The sequence below is a fragment of the Nomascus leucogenys genome, chromosome 7b (genome assembly GCF_006542625.1).
Source record: "Nomascus leucogenys isolate Asia chromosome 7b, Asia_NLE_v1, whole genome shotgun sequence".
Classification (NCBI taxonomy): domain Eukaryota; kingdom Metazoa; phylum Chordata; class Mammalia; order Primates; family Hylobatidae; genus Nomascus; species Nomascus leucogenys.
Window position 1 is genome coordinate 37033508 of NC_044387.1, and position 27282 is coordinate 37060789.

Consider the following 27282-nt stretch of genomic DNA (forward strand, 5'->3'; position numbering starts at 1 on the left):
CTAAAAACTGTGAAATCTGGCACTAGTAGCTTGGAAATGAACAGAATAAAAGCTTTTTTAAGTCCAACCTTCCATTCATTTCATGCCTGCATCTGCGCAGCAAAACATGGCCAGAGAAAGGCTCACAACCCCGCCACAATCTTTGTTTAAGCTCAGGACCATAAACTTCCCAACATACTGTATTCTCAAGTCCTTTCACTTTTCCACTCTCCTTAGTGACTATTTCATACTTCTTCAAACCTGCAGCACCTTCTCTCCCATCTTTCTTTTAGCTGCTTTACATCTTCCTTTCAGAAAGGAAATTCCATGCACCCCACCACCACATGGACCCCCAGTCTCAGCGCATCCTCCCACTGTGCCCGCCTGCATTTGGCCCTCAGTGAGCAATCTGTGCTCCACTCGAAAGCCAGCCTCTCTCCCTGTGCACTACTCAAGTATATTTCCACAGTAAGTTTCCCCTCTTCCTCTTAAATCATCAGTATTTTTCTTTCTACAGAATGATGCCCATCTTTTTTTAAAAAAAACCTTCTCTCATCTTAAAATATAAAAATGTTTTCTTGATCCACTTCCCTTACCAGCTAGCACTCTTTTCTTTCCACCCTTCTACAGCAAAACTTAAAAGGACTATTGCCAATTCTTCTCCTTCTGTTATCTCTTAAACTCACTCTGAGCAGATTTTTCCCCAGCATTCCACCAAAACTGCCTCTTTAGGATCTCCAGCAGCACCATCTGGCACAGATGATTGTGCCTCCGCATGATATACATCCTACACTTCACTTCAGGATGCTAGGCTCTTCGTTTCATCCTTCTCAATCCTTTGGCTGCTTTCTCCTCCTCCTCTGACCTCCTTATCTTGGAGGACCCCAGGGCTCAGTACTTGGTCATCTTCTCTTCTTTGGCCATAATTATTCCCTTGGTGGTTTTAACCTGGTTTCATGGTTTCAAATACCATCTATATGCTAAGAATTCCCAAATGTGTATCTCCACCCCAGACTTTAGCCCAGTCTCCAGATGTACATATCTAATTGTCTACTCAGCATTGCTGTTTGACTGTGTAATAGATTTCCCAAATTGGACATGAACCTGACTAGATTCCTGATCTCCACCCGCACACCCGTTAAAACTTCCCTTCCTTTTCTGCAGCCTTTACTTTGGCAGTTGGTGGCAATTTTATGCTTCTAGTTTCTCAGGCCAGCAACCTTAGAGTTGTTCTTGACCATCACGCTCTCTCACACTCACATCTTCACACCTTATATGCCCTTAACAAATAAGTCACTGTACCTTTGAAATATATCCAGAATTTAGCCACATCTCAGCACTTCTACTGCTGTCAGGCTGGTACTGCAGCAGCCTCCACATGGTCTCCCTGGTTCTACTCTTCCCCACTGCAATCCATTCTGAAAATGCAGGCAGAGGAACCTACATTACAGCATGACACTGTTCTGCTCTAAAGCCATCAGTAGCTCTCCATCTCATTGGGAGAAAAGCCAGAGGGCTTAAAATGGTCTCAAGAGTCTACCTCATCTGGCCCGTTGCTTCGCTGAACTCCACACCAGTTGGTGCCCCCCACAGTGGCTCCATTCCAGCTCCATGGGCCTCCTGCTGTCACTCTACTCCGGGCATGTCCTTCCCCAGATACCCGCTTGGGTAAATCGCTTATCTCCTATGACTCTTTGCTCGGATGTTACCTTTTAAATAAGGCCTACCTTGTAAGTATTTAAAATTGCAATCTGCCTGCCACTTCCTGCTACCCTTTCACTAGATATGCTTTTTTCACAGCATTTATCACCTTCTAATGTCCTATATAATTTACTTTTATTAGGCGTAATATTCATTGTCTGTGTCCTCTGCAAGAACATAAGCTCTGCAAGCACCTAGGACAGGGCCTGAAATGTCTTAGACACTCAGTGAACATTTGATTGATGATTACATTGTTTTAGTCATAATATTTTATTTCAAAATTTATCTTAGATAAGTTATTCTAGTGATAAAAATATTCTTTATGTCATAGATATTGTTTTAACACTCAGATATGCCATGAAGTAAAGATATTTGGTCAGGAAGCCTAACATCTATTAAAAATAGATTAGGGTGTTTTTGAAAGTAATATTTCTATTATAAGCAGAATTTTCATTTTGAAATTCAATTTCCAAATTTAGAAAAAAATAGTCAAATGGAATCATATTTGATAAAGTATCACTTGCTAATATGAAATGGTATACAAATGCTTACCTTTCCCATAAGCAGATAGAAGAGGATGAAGAAGAAATGATTGTGATTCAAAAATTTTGTTCTGTCATATTTGTGTGTCTCTTTGTTTTATTTTTTCCATTGAATCTAAGTGCCTCTCAAATACATAGTAAGGCTATATTAAGACTCTGCTTATGGAAAATAATAATAACTAAGATACTTCTTTTATATCTTTGCAGTAGGATTCAGATTATTTTTATTTTGTAAGAAATTATAGTGTGCCTAGAATATAGATTGTAAAATTGCACAATACTACTTTTTTAAAAAACAAATCATGAAGAGAGTTTTACAAATAAGAAATAATGCAATGCATTATCTAGAAGTACCTTTATAAATATTTGAATATCTTAGGGAAGGCTTTTTTCTAAACAAATTATAAGTGTATCCTTTTGAATGTTTCAGGAAATGCCAGTCCTCGATTCATCCGTTGTACAACATACTGTTTTCCATGCACGTCAGACATGGCTAAGCAAGCTCAGATTCCATTAGCTGCTGTCATCAAACCCTTTGCCGCCATTCCTTCAAATGAGGTAGGAATGATATATAATAGCAATTAATAAATTATCAATTCCAAAATTACTCTTTTCTCACAATTTTCTTATACATTATTCTATAATATAAACAGGGAACTGGAATATATTTTTTATAATGCAAAACATCTAGTAATTGAATTCATCAGGAAAACAATCCAATAAGCTATGGTTTTTGGCATCCTGTACACCAAATACAGATGGACTACGTCACTTTTTGGCTTATTGTAGTAATGCACATATACAGAAAATATAGAATGTCACACAGTAAAAGTATTGTGACTTGTTACAAGGCCCTGATACCCTAGTTTAGAGCCCTTACATTGTGGGTGTTCTGTTGAGGGAAGATGATAGATCCTATAGTCCTTGATCTATTACAGCAGATCTTACTACATCACTGGGCCAGGATACTCATCAACTGGTACTTAAAGATTAGAAAGCATGGGGTAGATAAATCCATATATATTTATTTGAAAATATGTGCTCAACATATAGTTGAGTGGGAAAAAAAGATAAGTGGTTTACATTGAAAATCTGCAGTGTCAGGATGCTGCCAGTGGGTATTTGATCTAGACTTCCAGAAATAACCCAATTCCAACCTACACTGCTGCCATTCCTTGTTTTGACGCCCCTGAGTGATGGATGCCCACATGCGCACAGAAACACAGGCACTATAGCAGAGCAAGTCACACAGGGGAAGAAAAGCTTGACTTCCAGCTGGAGCTGTGACCATAACCCATTGTAGTATCCGGGTAAGCTAGGCCGAACCACAGATTCCTCTTGCTGCACTAAAGGCCAGAGCCCCAGCATTCCCTCCCAGCATAAACCTCAGTCTTGGATCTAATGGCCCTTTGAAGTAGGCTGATGTAATGTACACCTAGCAGCATCTAAGCAAGACGCAGAGCATCTGCAAGAGAAAACAGATTCATTCCCTTTCTTGGGCTCACCACACCAGCTGGTATGAAGAGTAAAGCAGTGTGGGGAAGGGGAGGAGGAAGCTGTGGTGAGTGGGGCTTACTTTATGTCCACTAAGGGAAAGAAGAGAGAAAAGAGAGATGTGTGATGTGTGCAGTGGCTTTACTACCCTTTGGGATCTTCACTCACTGTCCTTATGAATGTAATGTAGTGCTGCCAACATTTCTTTTTGGGAATAGAGTGAACTGGCTTAGAGTAGGTCATGGGAGAGGCATTGAACTGTTGTAAGAAGCCAAACTTACATGTGGTATGGTTTCATATTTGCAAATCAAGATGTACATTCAGTATTTCCTTTACATATTTTAACCATAATCTCTTCCATGATGGTTCTAGAAATTTAATATAATATTTATAAACACCTCATTAAACTCACTATGCTTAGTGTGTATGAGGTAGACCAATATGTATTGACAAAGAGATGCTGCTATGTACAATGCATGCATTTTAAAGAAAAACTTAACTAGAAGTATTTTCAAAGCTATTTTCAACATTTTGTTTTGAAAATTTTCAAACATACAGAAAACTAAAAGGATTTCATAGTGAACACCTATATCCCTGCCACCTGGATATTACCATTAACATGTAACTACACTTGTTTTGTCACATATCATGATGTTCATCTGTCCATCAACCCATCTTTTTTATTCTGATCAATTTCAAAGTAAATTTCAGACATTTAGACACTTAATACTAAATACCAAATACTCCAGAATGCATATCATTAGGTAGTGTTCAAAATTTGCTTACGAATTATTTTCTCATTTGAGGCAAAATTCATTTACAATAAAATATACATGTCTTAAGTGAACGTTTATTGAGTTTTGACAACTGTATATACCTATGTAGCCGAGACACCTATCAAAACATAGAACATAATTGCCACCCCAGAAAGTTATCTCATGCCCTTTCCTAGGCAACCCCCACCCCTTCATATAACCTCCCTTCCCTGGCAGCCACAATTGTGATTGTTTTCTGTGATAGATTTATTTAGCCTATTCTAGGACTTTATGTAAATTGAATGATAAAGTATGCCCTATTTTGTACAAAGGTTCTCTTACTCAGCATAATATTTTAAAGAGCCATTGTGATGTTGCATGTATCAATAGTCTGTTTCTTTTTTATTGCTGAATAGTGTAATTCATTGTATGAGCATACCGCCACACCTTGCCCTACTATAAGAGGTTTTAGGCTGGGCACGGTGGCTCACACCTGTAATTCCAGGACTTTGGAAGGCTGAGGCGGGTGGATCACCAGAGGTCAGGAGTTTGAGAACAGCCTGACCAATATGGTGAAACCCATCTCTACTAAAAATACAAAAATTAGCCGGGTATGGTGGCGTGTGCCTGTAGTCCCAGCTACTCGGGAGGCTGAGGCAGGAGAATTGCTTGAACCCAGGAGGCGGAGGTTGCAGTGAGCCAAGATTACGTGATAATCTTGGCTCACAAGATTGGAGACAAAAAAAAAAAAAAAAAAGTTTTTATATGTTGACTTCATATGCGGTATCTATAACAATATGTAGTATTGGTCTTTTCTTTTGAAAGTCAATTACTATACTTTTAAATAAGTAAAACATAAACAATCAAAAGATGAAAAGGGTATACAATGAAAAATAGGCCTCTGCCTACCTCTGCTTCCTCCCTTTTCATGTAGCCCTTACCTATTCTTTGTGATTCCTTCTAGAAATAAAATATGCATATAACAATTTATAAGTATCTATCCTTCAAAAAAAAAGTATGTAAATGTAAATGATAGAATGGTACACACATTGTTCTGTACTTTTTAAAATTAATATATCTGGCGCTGATTTTATATTATTGCCTACAGAGCTACCTCCTTCTTTAAAACAGCTGGGTAATATATTAATATGAGAAATATTATAACTGTACATACAAAATCAATTTTGAGATGCATACTGTCAAAAATGTGAAGCTTTTATGAATCCTACAATTGAGGAAATGTATTGCCATCAGTGTGCCTACAAGAACCATCCCCGCAGCTTTTCTCAGGGGGATGGGGTTGCTACACTTGTGCAGCCTCTGACTTATTTGTTCCTTTGCTATCTGAACCTTATCAAAGAGATCTTTTATTTTCATAAACAGAAGATAACATTTCTACCTTGACGGAAACCTGCAGCATATATAAATAACAAAATATCATAGGAAGCAATTCTATTGTATATCAGTATTGTGGCTACATAGGATTTATGCCCATGAATAGTGTCAGTTTTGGCTGCACCTTGTTAATGGCAATGAGTTTGCATGGTTTTCAATTATCTACTAGCAAAAACCTCCTTCTTGCCCCTTCCTCGTGATAAAGCTGACCCAGGTCAAATATGCATGAAATGGAACAAAACTCAGCAATTGTTCACACCCAAAACTAGAGTCTGGAACCTTCTTGTTATCATCATTTAGTATTAATTATAAAATTATTCACTAATGTCTTCTGGAAAATAAAACTGGCATTTCAGTGCTGGTGAAAAAAATCTTTCAAACATTAGTTTAAGCCTTCTAAAAAATGCATATACGCATTTTATACATAAACTGAGTGGGTATGGTTTCTATTTTCCAAAGTTGTTTGTTTTAACCAAATACTACCTACCCACTAACATAGGATCTTTCAGTAAGGACGTGCTGCATTTTCATCTCTGCGCTTTCCAAAGTATTAAACAGAGGAGGTTAGAATGGTAGCTTATTTCTGGAATCTCACTTAGGGAGACACTCTACTTGTGAATATAACGCACTCTATTCCTTTAATGTTGTTGGAGACTCTGAATACTGACCATGTAAATGTATTTGACAGTACTGTTTTCTCTACTTAGGCTCTCTCTACACAAAGCCCTTTCTTTTCCCATAGACATTCAAGAATAGAATTACTCTGAATATATTTAAGAATTACTTTCCCCTATATAGCAGTGCTTCCTGGTTTGAATGAAGACACTCTCTATTTAAAGGAGTACTTTTATTTTTATTTGTTGAAATAGACTTAGAAGTCAAAAAATAATGACTGTGAAAGGGATGCTGCAACACCAGGAAGAAGTTCCTCAGGGGCATGTGCCCAAAAAATGTCTTCCTTTTTGGGCCTGTAGCTGGACCTAAACTTGGAGAGCCATCAACATTAGGGAATTATTGCTGCTCTACTACACCAGCTAGCTAGATGCAAGTCTGTATGCTACCAAGTGTTGGGGCCTTCTTGACAGATTCTCCTCTTTTGGCTTCCGTGACACTGTCCTGACCTAATTTTTCCTACATCACAAGCAGGGAACATTTAAGTTCCCTTATTGTTTTCCTGATCTCTAATTTGGGGGTTAGTCAAGGCTTGAACTTGGGATCTTCTTTCCACTCTCCTTAGATACCCTATCCCCTCCAAAGACTAAATATCATCTGTAACAGCTGCTGCTGCTACTGATGGGAATAATAAGTCAAAATTTATAACAAGCAAAATTATAAGTTTTAAAAATATTTATTTACTGCTCACATTAACCTACTTATCCCCATTTTAGATATAAGTAAACTGAGGCACAGAGTTAGATAACTTGTTAAGGTCAACAGCTGCTAAATAGCAGAGCTAGGATGCAAAACCACACAGACTCTGCTGTCCACAGTACTCTAAAAGCATTGCGCTGTTACTCATTCATTCATTTGTTTTTACATTTTCAGTCCCATACTCATATATCCAAACACCTCTCTGAAATCTCTCCTTGGGTGCTTCATAGAAACCTCAAACTTAACGTGTCCAAAAATGAACTTCTGATCTCTGCTCCCCAAACCTGTTTATTTTACCACATATCAATAAGTGGCACTATCGTTTATCTAATTGTGTGAGACAAAAATAAAAAACTAAACAATTATAGTTAATAATAGAAAATGAGGGACATACTGATTTTAGATATTTGTAATCTATAATCAAGGAAATAACTGTTTTAAAGTATCTTTTCTAAGCAAATGTATTACTTGAATACTGTTATTTTACATATAAAGTCATCTTTAATTAGCTTCCTCTACTATAAATGATTTATTTCGGTGTTAGTAAAATTTTATGTTTTGTTTGCTTGTCTAGTATTGCCATCATTACTGCAATTTTAAAATCTTTCCTTAGAGATAATCTGCTTTGGCATCTACCAAAGTATTTATTTAGTACAGTGTTTTTTAAAATTGGTTCCATTGTTTGACAGGTTCCAACATTTCTAAGCATGCTATTGTGTTAGCAACAGCCTATAAAAATAAACCTAACACAAGCGGTTTGGACGAGAGGATGTTCCTTAGGAACATTTGCTTTGGAGGTGTTTGCTATTTCCAGGGGCATATCTTTGTTGTCACTGTTTAAATTTCGTATTCCTTACCATACGTTTTAATTTTTTATGTCTTTTAAGTGAAACCCTTCCCCACAGCCAGTATAATTAACTCTGAGGTATATATTTAGCAAAAGTAATTAGTTATGCCATAAAAACCCTTTTGTTTAGTGAACTGTGTTTTAATTTTTGATGCTGTATTTTAGGAACTGAGGTAGTATGGTATAGAAGTCCAGTGCAAAAGGATTGGAGATTATAACTAATTTAATTTTGCATTTTTTTCTCTAAAATAGGAAATGTTTATCTTTTGGACAAGTGCATAGTCTAATTATACATGCAATTAAGTAATTTCACCTATAAACCAGATGGTAGAAGCTTTTACTCCATCTGTGACTAGATTCAGGAATATCTGTGTATATTTTTCAGTTGTAAATGGATATAATAGTCAAAGTAATTTCCTTTCTTATTGAATTAGCAAGGATAAACTTTCATCCAAGACGCAACATTTCAGTTGCATTTTAATCCCCTCCTTACTCTGTGCTAGGAACTCTGCTGAACTTTAGGGATTTGGAAAACAAGAAAAACAAGATCAGTTACTCTTGCTTAGGACTTAATAAAAATTTTTCGTGGATGCAGCTAACTTTCGTACAATGTGAAAAAGGCTCTGATGAGGATAGCTTCACTGTTATATGGAGCTTAGTTTCCAGGAAAATTTTACCTGAATTATGACTTAACAAATAAATAAGGACTTTGTCCTATTAATAAATGCTGCTTAGGCAGGGCGCGGTGGCTCACGCCTGTAATCTCAGCACTTTGGGAGGCTGAGGCGGGCGGATCACGAGGTCAGGAGATCAAGACCATCCTGGCTAACATGGTGAAACCGCATCTCTACTAAAAATACAAAAAATTAGCCTGGCATGGTGGCACATGCCTGTAGTCCCAGCTACTCGGGAGGCTGAGGCAGAAGAATCACTTAAACCCGGGAGGCAGAGGTTGCAGTGAGCTAAGGTTGTGCCACTGCACTCTAGCTTAGGCGACAGGGTAAGACTCCATCTCAAAAAAATAAAAATAAATAAATAAGTAATACATGCTGTTTAAATCTTTCTTGTTAATGATTGTTTATATTTTGATAGATTCAGTAGGTCTAAAGAAGACCCATATGGGGGAAAAAGGAGTGGATGTCAAGGAACCGATTAATGGAGTTAACAAGAAAGGAAAATTCTCTGTTAGAGAATAAGCCCAGCACCAATACATTATTTCAGTGATGGTCTTTACATGTCACCTGCAAAAGGAATTGCTGGTCATGCCTTCGACTTTTCAGCTAATCTTGCTTGCATGGGTTGACATAGTTTTGGCAGAACTTATAGTGCCTCACTGTAGTAGTTTATTCACGATGACCATGTCATCCCTTCTTTTAGGAAGATAGCAGCTTATGTAGTAGGTGTAATCCCACTTTTATAGATGGTGAAGCTCCAAAGGTTCTGGGGCTATTAAAGTTACCAGCTGGTAAGTGATACTGCTGGAACTCAAGATTCCAAATTTCAATAAAACAGTATATATTTTTCTTGCTGGCTAAAGTTTTAGCAATGAGCCTCTTGCTCTTCCTAGAAGCTTATGAGTTATCTTGAAATAATCATTTTAGATTTCTTAAAGTCTTTTTGACTTTAAGCCTCTGCTTAGTACTCCTTGTAGGCAAAGACTATGCAGAGTTCAGCAGTGGGCTGGGCATAGAGGTCTTAGTTGAATAAATGCACTCCTCTCAGGGTTGTAGAGACATTTAAAAGACAAAAATAAACCATATCACAGAATGGTGGTCGATTTGTAGGTATTTTAGGCATCTATTTTTTTTTTTTAGCACAGCGAATCTTAGTTGTTCCTTGGCAGCAGTTGGGTCTACTGATAAACATGTTGCTAATGAAATAAACATTTTTTTAAATCCTACTTTGGATATTTCATGTCTTTTAAATGACTACAAACTTCATTTATAACCCTGTTCACCTCTCTAACAAACTCTGTATTTGAAAGACAATGTATTTTTTTTACAAGTTCCTCAACACTGTGGGAGAATTAACTCAGTTTCCTCTATCACATATTAATGAGAGAGGTTCTATTTCACTATAAAGGACAGAACAGTAAAACAATTGGATGAATTTTGGACCAAGATATTTTAGGAACCAATAAAAACTGGCTACTTTTTCCAAAGCACAGTAGCCAAATGGTGGAACACTGGATTAGGAGCCAGGAAATTATTTCAGGCCTCCCCTGTGCCTTGTATTGTGACCTTGGTCCTCCGTTTCTAAGAGGGGGAAGCCTGGTTCTGTTATCTCATAAATCCAGAAAGCTGATAGTGTCTGTCTTACTTTTCCAGTTTTATTGGACATTCACCATAGATGCCATTTATGAAGTCCTATATGTTATTAGAAATTAATGTGAACAAATTTCACAACCCAACCCAAAGTGATTTCATATGTATAGCACTTTCAGTGTAAGTCTGGAGTGTATTATATTATTCATTTAAAAAGAAACACATGGCCAGGCATGATGGCTGACACTTGTAATCTCAGCTCCTTGGGAGGCTGCGGTCAGAGAATCACTTGAGGCCAGGAGATTGAGACCAGCCTGGGCAACATAGTGAGACCCCATGTCTACCAAAATAAATATTTTTTTAAGTAGCCAAGTACAGTGATGCATGCCTGTAGTCCCAGCTACTCAGGAGGCTGAGGCAGGAGAATCACTTGAGCTCAGGAGTGTGAGACTGCAGTGAGCTATCATAGTGTCACTCTACTCTAGCCTGGTGTCAGAGTGAGACCTCGACTTTAATTTTGTTTATTTCATTATTTATTTATTGAGACAGGGTTTCACTCTGTGACCCAGGCTGGAGTACGGTGTGCAATCTCTGTTCACGGCAACCTTCACCTCCCAGGCTCAAGCGATCCTCACACCTCAGCCACCCAAATAGGGACCACGGCCATGTGCACCACACCTGGCTAATTTCTGTATTTTTTGTAAAGACAGGGTCTCACTATATTGCCTAGGCTGGTCTCAAACTCCTAGCTCAAGCAATCCACCTGCCTCGGCCTCCCAAAGTGCTGGGATTACAGACTTGAGCCACCACATCCAGCCTCAACTTTAAAAATAAAAAGAACACATGAAGATTGGGAGACTATGCATTTTCACATATAGCCTAAATTTAGCTAGTTTAGTGATAAGTATGCTCTGAAATTAAACTGATTACTGTATGGTATCATGGCCTGTAAAGAACTTAAAGAATACTTAAATTATTTATTTTTAAATGAAAACTTCAAAAGCCAGAATTTATTTTTTAAGTTGTGTATCATCTTGTCTGCTTTAATTATTTTTAAAGTGTCAACATAAAAACTTGGACATATAAAATGCATGTATTTAGAAATAAAATGATGAATATAACATTTAAAATACCTTTGTTTTATCAAGTTACTTTCGAAACTGAATCTCATCTCTTAAGATTTTTGGTCACTGTTTGTATAGTGCTATGAAAAAGTTTGGCAGCTGAAGAACAGAATATTATCCCTTTTTAGAACAGTGTTCTAGCCTTATAGCACATGTGTAGGGAGTCACATTTGTCAGGGCAAAGATCATTTGAATTCTTTTTAAGTTACATTTTAGAAGCTAAATGCACCAAGCTTATTTTCTTAATCACAGAATTATTCCTGTAAGTCTTTATTCTTTTATTAAATGGGGAACAACTTCAGGAGAAACAATATAAAGAAAACATTCTGACATGATTTAATTTTCAGTGAATTTTCAGAAAGTGTGGGTTTGATGATCTTCCTTGCCCTAGTGATTGAGGACCCAAATCAGCCTTTCTTGATGTAGAACGGTGGGGAGGATTGAGAAGCCACCACAGACAAGAAACTGTGTTAGAGCCTTTTTGCTGCTATTTCTCTAAATTCTAAGACCCATATTTTCTCATATTTTAACATTTTAAAAATAGGAATATGCCTTATTAACAAAGGCTTCTTAGCCATGTGTCATGTTCACCTGGAAGGTTTGGTGTCTCTTAGAATTGAAGGGATTTTAGAATCAATGAAATGTACTATCTATACCTTGCTTCATGCTTCTAACTTCTGTCAAATTTTGTGGATATTTAGATAATTCAAGAGTACCAGGGTCTACAATGTGTGCAGCTGTGAGTCTTTGCTGATCAAGTACAAGAAAGTCAAATATTTTAATGTTTATATTAGAAAGCTTCATAGAAATCAAGTTCCCATTGAATAAAAGGCTAAAAAATAAACAAAATTATACTTTTAAGAAAGAAGCCAGGCGCGGTGGCTCACGCTTGTAATCCCAGCACTTTGGGAGGCCGAGGCAGGCGGATCACGAGGTCAGGAGATCGAGACCACGATGAAACCCCGTCTCTACTAAAAATACAGAAAATTAGCCGGGCGTGGTGGCGGGCGCCTGTAGTCCCAGCTACTCGGAGAGGCTGAGGCAGGAGAATGGCGTGAACCCGGGAGGTGGAGCTTGCAGTGAGCCGAGATTGCACCACTGCACTCCAGCCTGGGTGACAGAGCCAGACTCCCGTCTCAAAAAAAAAAAAAAAAAAAAAAAAAAAAAAAAAAAAAAGAAAGAAGAAGAAAGAGAAAAATGTAGGAAAAGAAAACCGTGTCTAAACTTTTAATTTGGCATTGTTTCTTGAAATGTTTGAAAGTGACTCCCAAGTTTGAAGCACAGATTATTTCTGAAGTGATTTTTTTTGTCAGGAATATAGCATTGTCATGAATGTGGTGACTAGGGCAGGAATTTAGGAGTTAGATGGAGTTAGGTGCATAAATTGACTCTATTTTAGCAGTATGACCTTGAAACATTTACTTTTTTGAGCCTTATTTGTTTCATAAGTAAAATTACAATAACACCCCTTAACCTGTAGTTGTTTAAAAATAAACCAGTCTTATCTTCATCAGTATTATGATTATTTGCTATACAATATCAAATTTTGCCATGGAAAATTTTATTTTAATCTTACAATGTTGATTTTGGGTGTCTGCTATATACAAGAAAGAGAAGTATGAGAACTTCAGGCAATTTATATTTACTTAAAGTGTATACATTTAAGAGGGATGTCATCAAACCCCTTCAGTGGTTCTAGCTATTATATAAGAAGGAGGAGACTGAGTTAGACTCCACAATTTATATCCATATGTAAATGGGAAAGAGGCTTAATTACTCTGATTTTAAAGGAATGTTGCATGGTATCTGTCATTTGATATTAGATCACTATTTTCTCCGTTTCTTATTATTCGAATTATAAGCATCACCATAACATAAACATTTGTATAGACTTTAGTTTTTCATAAGGTGTTTCATGAGCATTTGCTGGAATAATTTTTCCTCAACTCCTTCACACTATTCTGTCCTTTTAGTCACTTCCTGGGGAGAGTTTTTGGGATACTTCCCCAGCCCCATTCTCCCCTGTAGCTCAACTCATACCATGAATCCCAGTTTGCAATTTTGATATGTAGATTTGACTAACATCTTTTTCCTGCTGGGTTCACAAGGGTAGGGACCACATCTGATTTTTTTCACTATTGCATTTCTAGGACCTAAAACAGTACATGGAACATTTTTAGCTAAATAATATTTAACTATGATATTTTAATTATACATTATCATTTATATATAGAAGTATAGTAGAATTTTGATGCCAAGTAATTTGGTGACATTTTTACCATAGAGGTCTGCCTGTGCTCAAACATTTATTGAGCTTGTTGTATTCAAATGCCATATTTGATACTAAAACTGTTACAAAGTAGATAAGAAAGGAATTGACAATTTAAATGCCAAACTAAGGCAAGGATCTTGTATTTAGGAGTCATCTCTTTATCCTAGTGTCTGCTTGAATTCAGTTTCCATGGTCTGTATCAATGAAAATATTTTATTTCCCACACATGTTCTTATTTAAAAAAGCCATTTGGGGACGCACTACAAATTATGATTGCTTTAGTATTGCCAGCAGATAAAAACAGCTGCACTGACTAGAATAACAATTGCATAAGGAATTTCCAGGACAGTAAAATTCTACATGAAGTTTAGCTTAGGTTTCACTTTTATTCTCCCCCTACTCCAGTGTTTCTCTCAATATCATCTCACAGAGGAAGGTATATAGTATTTGTGAGTGTGTGTTTGTGTGTATTTGGTGGGCGGGGTGGGGGCAGGGAAGGATCTTATGGGCAGTATGTGTAACAAAAAAGAACATTTAAAAATCTTTAAAATGTTATTTGTTGTTTGGGAAATTCAACCATCATTTACTTTTTTGAAAAATATTTCTGTAAAATGCAGGTAAAATAGAAGAGCCATAATTATTAAATCTAGTGTCTGTAGGTATCTTGGAGTTCATCTACCACAAAGATCACTTTCCTTTATCCTAAACTGTAAATTAAAGTATATTGTAGTCTAACATGGAATGAGATTTAAGTTTTTTTTGGTTTACTACATCCCATACTCCCTTGTCCTCTGTAGTTTGAAAAGTTTTGAAAAATTCTTTAAATAGTTCAAACATAATTTTGTCTACATTTCTTCTTTCTTACAGAAAAGCATAGAAAATGTTTCATATTTATCAACTTTTATTTCTGATAACAAGTCATCTTTCCTCTTATTTCAGTTTATTGATATAGAATAAATATATAAATGTATTTATTTCTCTGAATGCTTTTGAATTGATCATCCGTTTTTTAAATTAAATTTTTTTCTCAACCTTTTAAATTCCTGTTTTCAAAAATGCTCTCCTTCAAATGATTTTTGGCTGTGTGCCCAAATCAAATTAACTCACCAAAGATGATTTGCTGTATTACTGGAAGTAGCCCAGCCAGAGCACGGGGGATGGTTAGTCACCAGTGTTTTCTTCTGTTTAAATAGAGACAAGGTTTTGCCATGTTGGCCAGGCTGGTCTTGATCTGCTGAGCTCAAGTGATCTGCCCGCCTCAGCCTCCCAAATTGCTCGGATTACAGGCATGAACCACTATGCCTGGCCAGTCTTCAGTGTTTATGTCAATAACAGATTGAACTGTGTGACCCTTAGAGCCCTATATTTTTTTCCACTCTGAAAGGAATTTGTAGAGAAAGTTTTAGACATATTTGGACAAATGCATCGCTTCCATAGGTGTCTACTCTAAAGGGAATTGATCATTTGGTTTGAGTTCTCTTAAGCTTCTTTACAGAAACACTTTTATACTCGTATTTATACTTGTATAATCACTCCTGGGATTTTAGCGATGTTTTCAGTCATCTCATATACCATAATCTGGACAATAATCCATTGTTATTTGATACGATAGTTTATAAACTATGACCATTTTATGAAAGACTTTATGTCACCTTATTTCAAAAAGGATTTAAGAATAACCAATTCAATTCAATGAATACTCATTGTTCTCCCAGTATGTGCCAGATACTGTTCTTGGCACTTGAGATATGTCAGTGAACAGAGCGGACAAAGATCTCTGCCCTCATGGAGCTTACATTCTAATGGAGACTAGACAGTGAACCTGGTGAGAAGGTTATCTAAGTCTGCGGAGGAAGGAAAAAGTAGAGCAGACTTGGGGCATGACATCTGCCTGGGAGGAGGTGGAGTGTGGGTTTTGTAGATTAAATAGGGTATTCAGGGCAGGCCTGATTGAGAAAGTGTCATTTAAATTCAGACCCTCAGGGGTCTGTTCCAAGATGGTCGAATAGGAAGAGCTCCAATCTGCAGCTCCCAGCGTGATTGATGCAGAAGACGGGTGATTTCTGCATTTCCAACTGAGGTACCTGGTTCATCTTATTAGGACTGGTTGGACAGTGGGTGCAGCCCATAGAGGGGGAGCCAAAGCAGGGTGGGGCGTTGCCTCACCCGGGAAGCACAAGGGGTCAGGTGATTTCCCTTTCCTAGCCAAGGGAAGCCGTGACAGACTGTACCTGGAGAAAACGGAACATCCCCACCGAAATACTGCGCTTTTCCAATGGTCTTAGCAAATGGCATACCAGGAGATTATATCCCATGCCTGACTCGGCGGGTCCCACGCCCAAGGAGTCTTGCTCACTGCTAGTGCAGCAGTCTGAGATCGACCTGTGAGGCAGCAGCCCGGCAGGGGGAGGGGTATACCCCATCACTGAGGCTTGAGGTAAACAAAGCAGCCAGGGAAGCTTGAACTGGGCAGAGCCCACTGCAGCTCAGCAAGGCCTGCTGCCTCTGTTGACTCCACCTCTGGGGCCAGGGCATAGCTGAACAAAAGGCAGCAGAAACTTCTGCAGACTTAAACATCCCTGTCTGACAGCTCTGAAGAGAGCAGTGGTTCTCCCTGCACAGCGTTTGAGCTCTGAGAATGGACAGACTGCCTCCTCAAGTGGGTCCCTGACCCCCATGTAGCCTAACTGGGGAGATACCTACTGGGACTGACTGACACCTCATACAGGTGGGTGCCCCTCTGGAACAAAGCTTCCTGAGGAAGGATCAGGCAGCAATATTTGCTGTTCTGCAATATTTGCTGTTCTGGAGCCTCCACTGGTGATAACCCAGGCAAACAGGGTCTGGAGTGGACCTCCAGCAAACTCCTACAGACCTGCTGCTGAGGGACCTGTTAGAAGGAAAACTAACAAGCAGAAAGGAATAGCATCAACATCAACAAAAAGGACATCCACACCAAAACCCCATCTGTAGGTCACTAACATCAAAGACCAAAGGTAGATAAAACCACAAAGATGGGAAGAAACCAGAGCAGAAAAGCTGAAAATTCTAAAAACCAGAGTGCCTCTTCTCCTCCAAAGGATTGCAGCTCCTCGCCAACAACGAGACAAAGCTAGATGGAGAATGACTTTGACGAATTGACAGAAGTAGGTTTTAGAAGGTCAGTAATAACAAACTTCTCCGAGCTAAAGGAAGATGATCAAACCCATCGCAAGGAAGCTAAAGACCTTGAAAAAAGATTAGACGAATGGCTAACTAGAATAAACAGTGAAGAGAAGACCTTAAATGACCTGATGGAACTAAAAACCATGGTACGAAAACTACGTGACACATGCACAAGCTTCAGTAGCCGATTCCATCAAGTGGAAGAAAGGGTATCAGTGATTGAAGATCAAATTAATGAAATAAAGTGAGAAGTTTAGAGAAAAAAGAGTAAAAGGAAATGAACAAAGCCTCCAAGAAATATGGGACTATGTGAAAAGACCAAATCTACATTTGATTGGTGTACCTGAAAATGACAGGGAGAATGGAACCAAGTTGGAAAACACTCTTTAGGATATTATCCAGGAGAACTTCCCCCAACCTAGCAAGACAGGCTAACATTCAAATTCAGGAAATACAGAGAACACCACAAAGATACTCCTCGAGAAGAGTAACCCCAAGACACATAATTGTCAGATTCACCAAGGCTGAAATGAAGGAAAAAATGTTCAGGGCAGCCAAAGAGGTCGGGTTACCCACAAAGGGAAGCCCATCAGACTAACGGCAGACCTCTTGGCAAAAACTCTACAAGCCAGAAGAGAGTGGGGGCCAATATTCAACATTCTTAAAGAAAAGAACTTTCAACCCAGAATTTCATATCCAGTGAAACTAAGCTTCATAAGTGAAGGAGAAATAAAATCCTTTACAGACAAGCAAATGCTGAGAGATTTTGTCACCACCAGGCCTGCCTTACAAGAGCTCCTGAAGGAAGCACTAAACATGGAAAGGGACAACAGATATCAGCCACTGCAAAAACATGCCAAATTGTAAAGACCATCAATGCTAGGAAGAAACTGCATCAACTAACAGGCAAAATAACCAGCTAACATCATAACGTCAGGATGAAATTCACACATAACAATATTAACCTTAAATGTAAATGACACAATTAAAAGACACAGACTGGCAAATTGGATAAAGAGTCAAGATACATCAGTGTGCTGTATTCAGGAGACCCATTTCACCTGCAGAGACACACATAGGCTCAAAATAAAGGGATGGAGGAAGATCTACCAAGCAAATGGAAAGCAAAAAAAAGAGCAGGGGTTGCATTCCTAGTCTCTGATAAAACAGACTTTAAAACAACAAAGATCAAAAGAGACAAGGCCATTACATAATGGTAAAGGGATCAACTCAACAAGAAGAACTAAGTATCCTAAATATATATGCACCCAATGCAGGAGCACCCAGATTCATAAAGCAAGTCCTTAGACACCTAAAAAGAGACTTAGACTCCCACACAATAATAATGGGAGACTTTTTAGACAGATCAATGAGACAGAAAGTTAACAAGGATATCCAGGACTTGAACTCAGCTCCGCACCAAGCAGACCTAATAGACATCTACAGAACTCTCCACCCCAAATCAACAGAATATATATTCATCTCAGCACCACATCACACTTATTCCAAAATTGACCACATAGTTGGAAGTAAAGTACTCCTCAGCAAATGTAAAAGAACACAAATCACAATAAACTGTCTCTGAGACCACAGTGCAATCAAATTAGAACTCAGGATTAAGAAACTCACTAAAAACCACACAACTACATGGAAACTGAACATCCTGCTCCTGAATGACTACTGGGTACATAACGAAATGAAGGCAAAAATAACGATGTTCTTTGAAACCAATGAGAACAAAGACACAACGTACCAGAATCTCTGGGACACATTTAAAGCACTGTGTGGAGGGAAATTTATAGCACTAAATGCCACAAGAGAAAGCAGGAAAGATCTAAAATCAACACCCTAACATCACAATTAAAAGAACTAGAGAAGCAAGAGCAAACACATTCAAAAGCTAGCAGAAGGCAAGAAATAACTAAGATCAAAGCAGAACTGAAGGAGATAGAGACACAAAAAACCCTTCAAAAAATCAATGAATCCAGGAGCTTGTTTTTTGAAAAGATCAACAAAATTGATAGACCGCTAGCAAGACTAATAAAGAAGAAAAGAGAGAAGAATCAAACAGATACAATAAAAAATCATAAAAGGGATATCACCACCGATCCCACAGAAATACAAACTACCATCAGAGAATACTATAAACACATCTATGCAAATAAACTAGAAAATCTAGAAGAAATGGATAAATTCCTCAACACATACACCCTCCCAAGACTAAACCAGGAAGAAGTTGAACCTCTGAATAGACCAATAAAAGGCTCTGAAATTGAGGCAATAATCAATAGCCTACCAACCAAAAAAATTCCAGGACCAGATGGATTCACAGCCGAATTCTACCAGAGGTACCAACAGAAGCTGGTACCATTCCTTCTGAAACTATTCCAATCAATAGAAAAAGAGGGAATCCTCCCTAACTCATTTTATGAGGCCAGCATCATCCTGATATCAAAGCCTGGCAGAGATACAACAAAAAAAGAGAATTTTAGACCAATATCCCTTATGAACATCGATGCAAAAATCCTCAATAAAATACTGGCAAACTGAATCCAGCAGCACATCAAAAAGCTTATCCATCACATTCAAGTCAGCTTCATCCCTGGGATGCAAGGCTTGTTCAACATACGCAAATCAGTAAATTTAATCCATCACATAAACAGAACCCATGACAAAAACCACATGATTATCTCAATAGATGCAGAAAAGGCCTTTGACAAAATTCAACAGCACTTCATGCTAAAAACTCTTAATAAGCTAGGTATTGATGGAATGTATCTCAAAATAATAAGAGCTATTCATGACAAACCCACAGCCAATATCATACTGAATGGGCAAAAACTGGAAGCATTCCCTTTGAAAACTGGCACAAGACAGGGATGCCCTTTCTCACCACTCCTATTCAGCATAGTGTTGGAAGTTCTGGCCAGGGCAATCAGGCAAGGGAAAGAAATAAAGCGTATTCAATTAGGAAAAGAAGAAGTCAAATTGTCCCTGTTTGCAGATGACATGATTGTATATTTAGAAAACTATCATCTCAGCCCCAAATCTCCTTAAGCTGATAAGCAATTTCAGCAAAGTCTCAGGATACAAAATCAATGTGCAAAAGTCACAAGCATTCCTATACACCAATAACAGACAAACAGAGAGTCAAATCATGAGTGAACTCCCATTCACAGTTGCTACAAAGAGAATAAAATACCTAGGAATCCAACTTACAAGGGATGTGAAGGACCTCTTCAAGGAGAACTACAAACCACTGCTCAACGAAATAAAAGAGGACACAAACAAATGGAAGAACATTCCATGCTCATGGGTAGGAAGAATCAATATAGTGAAAATGGCCATACTGCCCAAGGTAATTTATAGATTCAGTGCCATCCCCATCAAGCTACCAGTGACTTTCTTCACGGAATTGGAAAAAACTAAAGTTCCTATGGAACCAAAAAAGAGCCTGCATTGCCAAAACAATCCTAAGCCAAAAGAACAAAGCTGGAGGCATCACGCTACCTGACTTCAAACTATACTACAAGGCTACAGTAACCAAAACATCATGGTACTGGTACCAAAACAGAGATATAGACCAGTGGAACAAAACAGAGGCCTCAGAAATAACACCACACATCTAGAACCATCTGATCTTTGACAAACCTGACAAAAACAAGAAATGGGGTAAGGATTCCCTGTGTAATAAATGGTGCTGGGAAAACTGGCTAGCCATATGTAGAAAGCTGAAACTGAACCCCTTCCTTACACCTTATACAAAAATTAATACAAGATAGATTAAAGACTTAAATGTTAGACCTAAAACCATAAAAACCCTAGAAGAAAACCTAGGCAATACCATTCAGGACATAGGCATGGGCAAGGACTTCATGAGTAAAACACCAAAAGTGATGGCAACAAAAGCCAAAACAGACAAATGTGATCTCATTAAACTAAAGAGCTTCTGCACAGCAAAAGAAACTACCATCAGAGTGAACAGGCAACCTACAAAATGGGACAAAATTTTTGCAATCTACCCATCCGACAAAGGGCTAATATCCAGAATCTACAAAGAACTTAAACAAATTTACAAGAAAAAAACAACCCCATCAAAAAGTGGGCAAAGGATATGAACAGACACTTCTCAAAAGAGGACATTTATGGAGCCAACAGACACATGAAAAAATGCTCATCATCACGGGTCATCAAAGAAATGCAAATCAAAACCACAATGAGATACCATCTCACGCCAGTTAGAATGGCAATCATTAAAAAGTCAGGAAACAACAGATGCTGGAGAGGTTGTGGGGATATAGGAATGCTTTTACACTGTTGGTGGGAGTGTAAACTAGTTCAACCATTGTGGAAGACAGTGTGATGATTCCTCAAGGATCTAGAACTAGAAATACCATTTGACCCAGCCGTCCCATTACTGGGTATATACCCAAAGGATTATAAATCATGCTACTATGAAGACACATGCACCTGTATGTTTATTGTGGCACTGTTCACAACAGCAAAGACTTGGAACCAACCCAAATGTCCATCAATGTTAGACTGGATTAAGAAAATGTGGCTACACCATGGAATACTATGCAGCCATAAAAAAGGATGAGTTTATATCCTTTTTAGGGTCATGGATGAAGCTGGAAACCATCATTCTGAGCAAACTGTCACAAGGACGGAAAACCAAACACCGCATGTTCTCACTCATAGATGGGAATTGAACAATGAGAACACTTGGACACAGGGTGGGGAACATCACACACGGGGGTCTTTTGGGGGGTGGAGGGCTGGGGGAGGGATAGCATTAGGAGAAATACCTAGTGTAAATGATGAGTTAATGGGTGCAGCAAACCAACATGGCACATGTAAGCCTATGTAAACAAACCTGCACGTTGTGCACATGTACCCTCTAACTTAAAGTATAATAAAATAAATAAATAAATAAATAAATAAATAAATAAATAAATAAATAAATTCAGACCCTCACATAGAGGGAAATCTCTTTTTATGGCCTTATAAAGAAGTAAGACTAATGCAGGGAATACTTTGACTAATTTATAATTCTGCCAGAGAGACAAAGATAGTTTGCCTCTGGGCTTATTATTTTTAACCCTTTTTATCTTTAGAGTATTTCACAACTTTCCTTTGAGGAGTGGAAAGCCGCCAATTGTTCTGTCATAGAAGAAAAACACTAGCTATAGAAGGGTTTTAAGTCTAAGATATATTAATCATTTGTAGAACATTGTGCATTGTTGTAACAATGAAGTGTGTTTTCTGCTAGTGGCCTGTAACTAGACAACATATAATTTTCCCATAGAGATAAAAGATAAGTTACAATAGGTCAAAGATTGTAAGAAATGTGGCAAAATGTTGCTCAAGCCTAAAATTCTGGAGAGATAGTATCTTACTCAAAAGTTTTAAACATCTGTTCTAGCAAGAAAAATAATGCTGATCTTTGCAAATATGCCCATAACCTGAAACATTGTGTCAGCATAACCCAATCCAAACAGACCATTTTTTGCTGAAGAATCATTACCTACCATTGATAGTTTAGTTATGAATTAGGACACGAAAACCGATTAAGGTGCTCTCTTAACTGCATTGGTATTTATTTTCCCTTCTGAAACTAAAAATGCCCTCTCACCAGGAGCCGCCCTTTCATAGACTTCAGTGTACAGTTTAATGTGACCTTCCCGCCAAAAAGCCCTCTTGGCATTAGAGGCCTGGGTAGAAAGGTCACAGCTGTGCTTGCTTTAAAGCATTTTTGGCCATTCCAAGAGACGAATCTTCTAGTATAGTTATCAGTGTATATTTTGGGATGAAAGCACATTAGGGTTCATCACACCCAGATCTTCTGTGATAGAACTGGCAGATATCCTCAATTCCAGAGGAGACTTCTCTGTCTCCCTCCCCTTCCGCTCCCCTCCCCCTTCCCCTCCTCTCCCCTCCCCTTCCCTTCCTTCAGTTTTCCCCTCCCTCACTCCTTCCCTATCTCTCTTCCTTGTTATCCACTCAAATATTTATTGAGAATTTACTCTGTAATGTAGGCCCTTGGGATCAGTGGTGAACGTGAAGCTAACATACTGCTGTTAAAGGGTGAAGTTTTTTAGCTAGAAATTCAATTTAAAAATTGTTCACAGTATTCAAACATATTTTGAGTTTATTTTAAACATAAACCCAGGAATTTAATGAATTGAGTGAAATATGAGATGATGAAACAAACAAAAATTCTAAAAACCCTTCATGATAATGGTAAAACGTGATAGAATTTGCTAATTTATAAGCAGGTTTCAAAATTTATACCAAATGTACTGTTTTCCCAAGGATATCATTTTAGTGAATGGTGAAATATCTTACTAACTTCTATCAGAATTCCTACCATGTAGTAACAACAGATTTTAGGTAGGGGTGTGTGTGCGTCTGTCTGTCTGTCTGAAACCTGCTGAGTCAGTATACTACTACCCTACCTGGCTTTGAAGGCTCTCCTTAAAATCACTCCAGCCTTTCTCTTTATCTCCCTTTATCCCAGCTGTTCAAGGCTACTTGCCTGCTGGCCACCAACAAACCATGGGCTTTTCCTCCTGTGTTAAGCTGTTCTCACTGGTTGAAATTCTTTCTCTCTCTCTCTCTCAGTGGACAAACAGCTCCTCGTAAGTGCCCATATCTTCCTTGAATGAAGGCTTTACTGACCCCTCTGAAGATTTTTTTTTTTTTTTTGACCTTTTGCTTTAACACCTATCACAAGTTATCCTGAGTGTGTATTTGTGGGTACCTGAGCTATTGTGTTTGTTCATTCAGAAACCATTGACCGACCCCTGTCTCAGGTATTGTGCTACAGGAGACACAACGGTAAACAGGCTGGACCTGTGAGTCATGGATTTGAGAATGTAGTCGTGGTTTTGAAAAGTAAAATAGTGTGATAAGTGCTTTCAGGTACAAGGTTATATGTGAACATATGACAATTAAATATGTCTCCTGCAAGTGGCCTGGAATTAGACAACAAAGTATAATTCTCCCTTGTGGATGAAAGGATCTTGAGGGGCTAGAGTTAGACATGGTCCAGGGTTAGACAAAGCCTCTGAGAAGTCAGAAGAGAGGGGACCACCCCTTCCATTGTAACAGGAGAAGGAGAGAAAGGAAAGTGTTGGATAGATGCTAGTAAATTAGTGGGGGAAAGTCAAGAGAGTTCTTACCTGAGGTTTTCTATTTTCTTTGTGAAGAAGAATGTAAATGTAACTGCCAAGGGAGGTGGAAAAGGAGCTTATGGGAAGGAGCTTAATCAAGATGCAAAGGTATATGGCAGCTTCTGTAGAGAATGGGAGAGAGAAATGACCAGAGACAATTAGAATGCTTACCAGGGAGCATGGTTTAAGGGCTTGATTCAAGTCACAGACCAGCGAGAATGGTATCTTTCTCTGAAACTATATGCTTTTCTACAGATCCAGTCTGCAAGCTGTTTCTTGCACATATAGCATAGAGGACATAAATAGCTGGAATAAATCAGAATTCAAGCTACAGCTCTGCAATTTGTTGCACAAGTCGCTTCCTATCACTGACCTTGCATTCCTCTGAACAATGTGGATGGGAATTCCCCACTCCCTGGGTTGTTAGCCCCTCAATATCAAATTGAGATTTTATAAATGAGAACATTTTAAACTACAAATGACCATAAGACCATAAAGATAATAGTTATGCTCTTACATTTATTATGAAAAGTCAATCAGTAAAATTTTTCAGTATTTTTCAATGAAAAGAAACCTAAAAATAAAAAACTGACTTCCAAATTAAAGAGGTCTCCAAATCTAATACAAGCTATAGATATAGTAAAGACAGAATAAATAGACTCTCTGATAGTATTGTTCAAAGGAAAAAGGGAAAACAATCTCCCAAGTGTCACTAACAAACTAAGAAAACTAAAATCTTCTGAAAATGCTAAAAAAGCAAAGTTTTAGGTTAAGAAGAGCCAACTAAAAGCATTAAAAATTTTTAAGAAACATTATTCATAAAAATATAGTCTTAGAACTAATGCAATGTATTAAGTGTCTTATCCTCAAGCTCTGTTTCTTTTTAGAAGACACATGATAGGATTTTATTTTTTAATTCAGAAAATATTCTTTCATTTCACATGTATTTTAAAAAGTCTAGGTAGAATAGTATTGCTCTCTAAAAAGCACTTGTTCAGTAAATAGCCTATTGAACTATACCTTTTTTGTCCGTATAGGCCAAGTGAATGTCATATATGGTAAAGCCAAAAGTAGAAAGCACATATAAGCTGCTTCTCATTTCTCTTTCACATGGAAATGTCTTTAATAAATGCAGTTGATACAGACTCTTTTCCTTTTAGTCTCTGGGCATAATCCTTTGGGAATCTGACTGACTCTGCTCATCTTGCAGCATGCCTAATAGTCTGAATGTTTAACATTTTTAAAGGGTAGTTGTTCATCACAGGTTCTGGATTATCTTTTTACATACCATTTCCATGCTTCTACTTATATCCTCCAATTAATCCAAATTACCAACTGACCTCCTCTTGAGACAGTTCCAAAGAATAAGCAGCACTCCAATTCCAAGAAGTAGCCGCTTGCCAAAGTTACATTGACAATAGGAAATCACTGCTGCTAGAGAGATACATTTACAGTGATTTCCTGGGAAATACAAGTTGATGCTGAATATGATCCTTAATCAGGCTGGAAAACTGTATAACATTTTGGCAGGTCTTATTTTAAATCTTCTCATTTAGGTCCCATTGTAGGCAAAAATTTCTTTCCCATGACCAGTAACTGCTTAACCAAGGTATTTCCTTCAGGCACTTTGTAAAGTAGAATATTGGTGTTGTGGGGACAACTGTAGAGTCCCAGGACGCTGATTACTTTCCTGAAGACTTCTAATGAAGGAAATAAAGAGAGAAAAAAAAGAGGGGGAGGAAGAAGTATGCATTGAAAATGTAAAATAAGTTTTTTAAAAAAAATTAGTGAGTGTTAGAAGAGAGGAGAAAGTAGGTGGTTGAAGAGTTTGTGTGTGTTTATTAGAACTTACATGAACTCTGGTGCTGAAAGATAAGGAGAGTGGGTAGTGGACAAATGAGAGAAGAAAGGAGAGATGGGGCCAGTTTCACCCAACAGTGTCCTGGGTGTGGGCAGATATGACATTACTCATTCAGAGTATTCCTGAAATCTGGGCTTTGGCCACTCTGTCTCTGCCCTGTACCAGAGCCATGCCTGTGATAGGATGTTCCAACAGGAAGCTAGGCGTTTGCTTTAGAAAATCATTTTTCTTCATCACACTGTACTGCCGTGTGCCAGGACGCACCAGATGTCACTGTTGCTTTTTTATTTTGCACCACGGTGGCTAATGTGGAGAGTAGGCTTGGACGCTGGCAGCAGGGCATTCGCGTCGTTGTTCTCTTTGCTTCCCAGGCCGTCATTAGGTTGCCTGCTCCACTTTGTGGCTCCCTATCCCAACCGCACCTCTGTTTCCCTACATATACTCAAGGGAAGTCGGCAGAGGATTAGGAACTTTAAAAATAAGTTTTTCTTGGCTATTAGTAAATATGGCACATTCTGCAGTTTCTATACAATGTATGCATAAAATAGTCTTGTATTCCATGTTTATTTGTATTTTGTTTGGCCCAGAATATTTTTAAACCATTATCAGAAGTTTCTTTGAGAAAAGCAAGTTCAGTTAAAAGTTATTAGAGTTACATGTAATGAATGTAGCATGATTATCTTGGTTGTTTTCTTGCCTGCTGATAAGGTAAATACAGCTTTAATTTTTAGTTGCACAGTGCCACCTGTTGGATCTATGGGATAAAAACACTTTGGTATTTAGCTGCTTTCTTTAATTCCACACTGCAGTTCATTACTTTCCTAAAACAGAAATACTGTAGCCAGGCTTGGGTATTCAAATTTTTCTTAATAATATAGATGCCAAAACAAAAATACACACAGCCTACAAACTTGATACAGATTTTTCATGATGGGTCTTTCTACACTGTACTTTATTTTCTTTGAGCATCTGTGTTTGTTTTGGAAATACAATCTGTGAATAGTTTAACATCGCCTTTCTGAGCTGAAAAGAGCTTTAAAAAGTGCTCTTGTTTATGATGTTCTGCCAAGTATTGTTTCTCCTCATACTCTGTGTTTTTCATTGCATTTGTGTGTACTTTTTTGTTAACTGTCTTTCTACCCTGCTACACTGTAAGTCCCTCAAAGGTACCTGTGGTACAAATGTTAAAGTTACCCAAGAGAATGGCAAGAATACTTGGAAAACTGATAATGTATTCAAATAAGAAGACTTTTAAAATTTTACTAGTGGTATTAAGAAGGCATTGGTGGATACATCTTGATGTCTGCTTCTTTTACATGGAAAAATAATCAAAAGTT

At 38.0% G+C, this 27282-nt stretch overlaps 1 protein-coding gene across 3 annotated transcripts in view; it reads left to right on the plus strand.

Annotated features, from left to right (window-relative positions):
* Window positions 1–27282, plus strand: part of SEC24D (SEC24 homolog D, COPII coat complex component) — a 113009-nt gene that overhangs the window by 35916 nt on the left and 49811 nt on the right. For all 3 annotated transcript variants that reach the window (XM_012507799.2, XM_003271311.4, XM_030815753.1), the window contains one exon: window positions 2653–2780. In XM_012507799.2, coding sequence (XP_012363253.1) covers window positions 2653–2780 — 128 coding nt within the window. The remainder of the gene's footprint in view (window positions 1–2652; window positions 2781–27282) is intronic.